The following is a 5,446-nucleotide window of genomic DNA, read 5'->3' on the forward strand; positions in this document are numbered from 1 at the left end:
TATCCCAGCTGGACCCAGGACACCCACCTGCCACTTAATCTCCTGCCCCCATCTGTTCTCCAAAGCAAGGCTAAGGTGAGTCTTCTCTTTGCATCACACTGCAAAAGCTTTCCCGCCCCAAATTAGCTTTCCTGTATCTGTGTGAGATGTGTTTTCTGCACTTTTACCTGGGCTGGTCAATGCACAGGCACATTTCTACTGTTGAAAAGGCAGAGTGTTGCCTCCTGAGGCTTTGAACAAACATCCTCTCCCAGCAGCAGCTTTGCTCAACTCAGCAGGTTGCTGTCAGTGGGCTTGTTGCTGGGTGTCACTGTCCCTTCAGATCTCCTTCAGAAAGACACTTCCAGGTTTGTGTCAGAAAACTGAGCAGGGCAAGCAGTTATTCCATTTGCTTTAACTTGCCTCCAAGACCAGAGTACCTGTGGAAAGCCCACCACAGGCTGGAGCTAGGATAGTCTGCAATGGGAATTTCTTCAGAGAGAAGCAAGGGTGCACCCACAGCCTGCTTTTGGGTTTCTTGTTCAGTAGCCCATGAGCTCATTTCTCTGGATTGGAGCTAGCTCAGGGATATGTCTCAAGGGCATTACTGAAAAGTTTCTTGTTTTCACCCTGAATCTCACGTTAGCAGCAAGTGGCCTGCCAAAGCTCTGACCTCTTGTGCAAAAAAAGGAATTAGGCCAGCGTTGTACAGTCTGGTGGGTGTTAGCAGACATGTGGTGGGTTGAGAAGATAGGCTTTTGGTCAGTCACAAAATCAGAACCAAATTATGTGTTTTCTTCCTCCAGATCCTTGTGCACATTCGGAAGCCCAAAGACATGGCTGTCTCCTATTACCACTTCTACAACAACATGCCAGTGCTGCCATCCTTTGCCTCCTGGGATGAGTACTTTTCAGCCTTCATGAGTGGGAAATGTACTTTGACCTGCATCCTCTGGCATTCCTCCTTACATGAGGGGCATACACAGGACCCAGTGCATGGGAATCCCATCCCAGCATACCTTACCAAGGCACTCCCAGGACAGACAGACAGGCCCATGTTAGGGCTGAAACAGGGAGTACCAGAGAATCAGGAATTTCTTTTGTCTTTAACTCTGAATGGAAAGATCATGAGAAAGCTTTAGCCTGACTTTTCTGTTCCCACTACAGAGCTTGTGGCTCGGTGCAAACTAGTGGCCAGGGATGGGGGATCCTACACTGTCCTCTGCCAAAAGAACAGACGAATTGAGCAAGTCCCCACTTCACCACACTTAGAGAGAGAGCTGTCTGGGCTGACTCCTCTGATTTGGTAAGGGCCTGTTTTGGAGAATACCCTACACAGCTTTGTTTCTTCTTTGTCTGCAGTGGCCTGGGGATCCTTCTTTGACCACTTAGTGGAATGGAACAAATACATTGACCACGAGAGGATCATGATTATAAGCTACGAGGAACTCAAAGAGGTGTGGCATCTCACTCAGCACTGTGCACCCCTCCTGATACGGCTATGGGGAAGAAGAGAATCTTGGTTCAAGCCTGTCTGCCCTTTAGAAGGGCATGTCTTTGCGAGCTACTCTTTTATGTCTGGGGGAGGCCCATGGGGTTAGGAAGAGCCTTGCCTATTAGTGGAAGGAGTCACATCTGGCACAGGTATAGTTGCTTTTCATAGAATCACAGAATAGTTTGGGTTGGAAAGGACCTTAAAAATCATCAAGTTCCAACTCCCCTGCCATGGGCAGGGACACCTCCCACTAGCCCAGGTTGCTCAAAGCCTCATCCAGCCTGGCCTTGAACACCTCCAGGGATGGGGCATCCACAACTTCCCTGGGCAACCTGGGCCACTGCCTCACCACCCTCATAGTGAAAAATTTTTTCCTAATGTCTAGTCTAAATTTACCCTCTTTTAGCTTATACCCATTACTCCTTGTCCTATCACTACACTCCCTGATAAAGAGTGCCTCCCCATCTCTCCTGTAGCCCCCTTCAGGTACTGGAAGGCTGCTATTAAGTCTCCTCGGAGCCTTCTCTTCTCCAGGCTGAACAACCCCAACTCTTTCAGCCTGTCCTCATAGGGGAGGTGCCTCTCACCCTCCATTTTGGGAAAGAAGAAAATATCTTGAAACTTGAGGCCACCATGTGTGCGTTCTTTCTCTGTTAGAGCTCTTAGAATTCCTTGGTGGCACTGCGGGAGGTAGCATCCTCTGCTGGGCTTCCCACCAGGTGCTGGCTCTATGCTGCAGCCAAGGTGTCAAGTCTTTCGGTTTCACCTCCCTGCTACATTCATTTGGCCAGGACCAGGTACTGGGAATGAAAAAGATTGCTGCCTTCTTTGGATTCTCTGTGGGTGAGGAAGATTTTTCCAGAATTGCCAAGAAGACCAGTTTCCGAGCTGTGAAAGACAATTCCAAGGAAACACATGGAAAGTTTGGAAATATCCTCTTCCGGAAAGGTAAGTCTCTGCAAATTGACAACCTGCCTTCTAAAGTCTCTTTCTGAGTGAGCCTCCTCACTTAGCCGTGAGCTTACTGGGCTGCCTGGGAAGGACAGGTGTGGGTGAGGTCTTTTCTGTGGCACCCTGTACAACAAGCCTCTGCTGTTGTCAGGATTTGGGGTTCTTTGAGAGAAAGGTACTGGAGTGCCTCAACTATCCTGGCTTAAGGTCCTCAGCCATTGCTTCCATGTTGCCCTATTTCCCTGTGGCAGCTCCAGTTAGTCGGGCAAGTGAGGTGTGAAGGTGGGGGGCAACACTGGTGTAAGTTAGACCAAAAATTATGCACCAAATATGCTTGGACTGGATGGTTGTTCTCTACAGAGGGGTGGTTGTGTGGCCTTTGCCTGGTGATGAGGCCAATCCTGGATCATGGACACAGGCTGCACGTGTCACTTCATGAAAGTCTGCTCTGGGAGGAGGTGTGCTATGGGACAAGAGTGTCTTGAACCTCAAAGGAATGCATTGCTCACTGCTCTTCTGGCCTCACTGGCATCTTCTTGTTACATCCTCAGTGAGAGTTGAGGAACAGTTTCAATATGGTTCCTCCCAATGGACGTGTCGGTGGTGGCCCCAAAGATGGTCCCTCACAGACCTGGGGCTGAGGCCAGAGCTGCAGCAGCCCAGCTGCTCTCCACAGCATAGTCTTTGGTCCCTGACTACTGTGGGTATGGGCTTGCTTTGACCCTGTTCTTTCACTGCTCCTTGGAGGAAGAAAGATTTAACCACTTTCCTCTCTGCCACCTACCTCACTGCCTCAGATAACTTCCCCTTTCAGAAGGAGGCATTCACAAATGAGCTTTCCCTTGTGACAAGACCAGGTTTACCTCTCTTCTGTGTAAAAGCTTAATGAAACCGCTTTGGAAACCCCCTCTGGGGAGGGAAGGTGTACAGGCAGGCCACCAGCAATGCTCCCTGTGGCCTGGCTGCATCCTTTACTTCATATCTTTGCTGCCTTGCCTCTCCCAGACAATCAGACCTCTCAGGGGCATAAATCAGATCCTTCGCACCTTGTGTGTGCAATGATTCTGCCCCATTGCTGCTTAGATATTATCCTCTCTCAGGAGCAGCTGCATTCAGTCTTTGGTACTTCTTGTTGTGCACAGGGGTTGTTGGGAACTGGAGAGACCTCTTCTCTAAAGCTCAGAATGAAGAAATGGACCAAAAATTCAAAGGCTGCCTAGGAGGAACAAAGCTGGCAGCAAAGATGAAATATGGTGTACTGCAAGGCCTGAAAATAAGCAGGTCAGCAGCAAGACAGTAAGTCGTGCTCCAAAGTTGATTCTCCAAAGCTGGACAGTCCCAATGCGTCTTCCCCATGAAAAAATAAATGAGAAACCCCTCAGAGACCTGCAAGCATTCAGGTAGTAACTCTTAGGTGTGTGCTGGGTCTAGAGTGTGTGCTTTGCTTCGTGCAACCAAATAAAATGTGCATATGCCTTGAGCGAATGCCTAGTGTCCTTCCAGGAGGCAGACGGTGCACAGGCATTATAGCACCAGTCTGATCGTGTCCCTGTGGCTGCTTCAAGGCCTGAGGTTGTGAATGGGGCCCTTGTGGTGCTCAGTGGTGAGGCAGAGGGACCAACACAGGTCCTCTCCTCCTGGGACACAGTGGTCTTGACATGGATTTGTGGTGTGGGACTGAATCCCCAAATGTCTGTGTACAGGGAGGGCGTGATAGTCTGGGTTTAGATCCACCACAGCTACCATGGTGTTGACATTTGTACAGCAAGGCCAGAAAGACCTTTGACACTTTGGCAAACTCCTCGCTTTGGTGCAGGGTTGGGGAGCTCTTACTGCCATGAACTCTTAAGTAATGAACAACTATTTTTTTTTTTCTGGAGTGTTTTGCTTCCATTGGCCTCTCTGGGGACAGTTGGATAAGTGACAAGTGGGAAGAACCTTGACCTTTGAATGGAAGGAGCAGAGGAAAGAAACCCCTTCATGATCCTGTTGCTAAACTATTAAAGCTGCACTTCTTCAACAATAAACGTTTGTGCTACATACGTATGATTTCCACACCCTCCTTGCAGAACACACTGCATGACCTCTTTTCACAGATACTCTTTTGGAAAACATAAAAAGCTAAGGAAATGTTGACTCTGTCTGGCAAAGGGAATCCAGTGCCTTGGAAGGGGGATTCTTTTGCCGTATTCCTAGACTGATATGTCTGCAGGACTCTCACACTGAACTAAGATTAAAAACTGAGCAACCAGCAACCAGAAATTAACAAAACTGTGACATTGTCAAGGACCTGTCAAAGCCCTGATTGTCCCTGCCCAGCCCCTTGGAGCTCCCTGCACCCTCCTCAAGACCCAGGACCCCATGTCAGCTCCCGCGGGGCCGTTGGTCCCTGCCCCAGTGATGCCACAGCAGGTCTGGTCTCCAGCTCCTCACAGCCCAGCCAAGCTGGATCCATCCATGGGTCCATGGCACATCCCACCCTCAGCCCATCACCGTCCCCAGGGAGGTGCCTGATGCCTGGGAATGGGGCTGCCATGCTTCCCCCTGAGATGCCCCACTCCTGGCTGGGACAATGGGACTGGCTGCCCCATGTCTCCCTGACAGGAACAATGAGGAGTGTCACAGATTCGGCTCTGACAGGCTGCTCACAGCGTGCTTCTCTGTCAGATTTTCCAAAATCTTGTGTAAGAGCTGCCCATGCGAAACTGCTCTGCACGAAGAGGTGTATTTGTTTGAACCTGGTGATTCTGGGCGTGTGAGTTTTCATTCCCAGAAAAGCAGGACTTCATCTGACTCTGGGCTTCCATGGATGACAAGAGACAAGCTGCCATTCCCCTCAATTTTGGAATGAGCAACCTTTTAAACTATTCTTTAATACATGCCCCTTATTATTTCCTACATGGTGATATCAAAAGCTATCTAGATAACAGAAAGCAGTGTGCATCTCAGTGTCTGCAAGGAACAAGGAAACAATGACCTGGACGAGGGGACAGAGTGCTCCCTCAGTCAGTTTGCTGATGA

General features: G+C 49.5%; 1 protein-coding gene across 1 annotated transcript; it reads left to right on the forward strand.

The window, feature by feature from the left end:
• Positions 1-9: 9 nt before the first annotated feature.
• On the forward strand, positions 10-3,696 carry LOC104460056 (sulfotransferase 6B1-like; the record flags this gene model as incomplete). The annotated part of the gene is given in 6 exon segments (XM_010080098.1): positions 10-75; positions 786-912; positions 1,342-1,436; positions 2,266-2,422; positions 3,568-3,676; positions 3,678-3,696. Coding segments are annotated over 6 exon segments (573 nt in total), but the record flags the coding sequence as incomplete, so codon positions are not given.
• Between the last annotated feature and the right edge of the window lie 1,750 nt (positions 3,697-5,446).

The sequence above is a fragment of the Pterocles gutturalis genome, unplaced genomic scaffold (genome assembly GCF_000699245.1).
Source record: "Pterocles gutturalis isolate BGI_N339 unplaced genomic scaffold, ASM69924v1 Scaffold53399, whole genome shotgun sequence".
Taxonomy (NCBI): Eukaryota; Metazoa; Chordata; class Aves; order Pterocliformes; family Pteroclidae; genus Pterocles; species Pterocles gutturalis.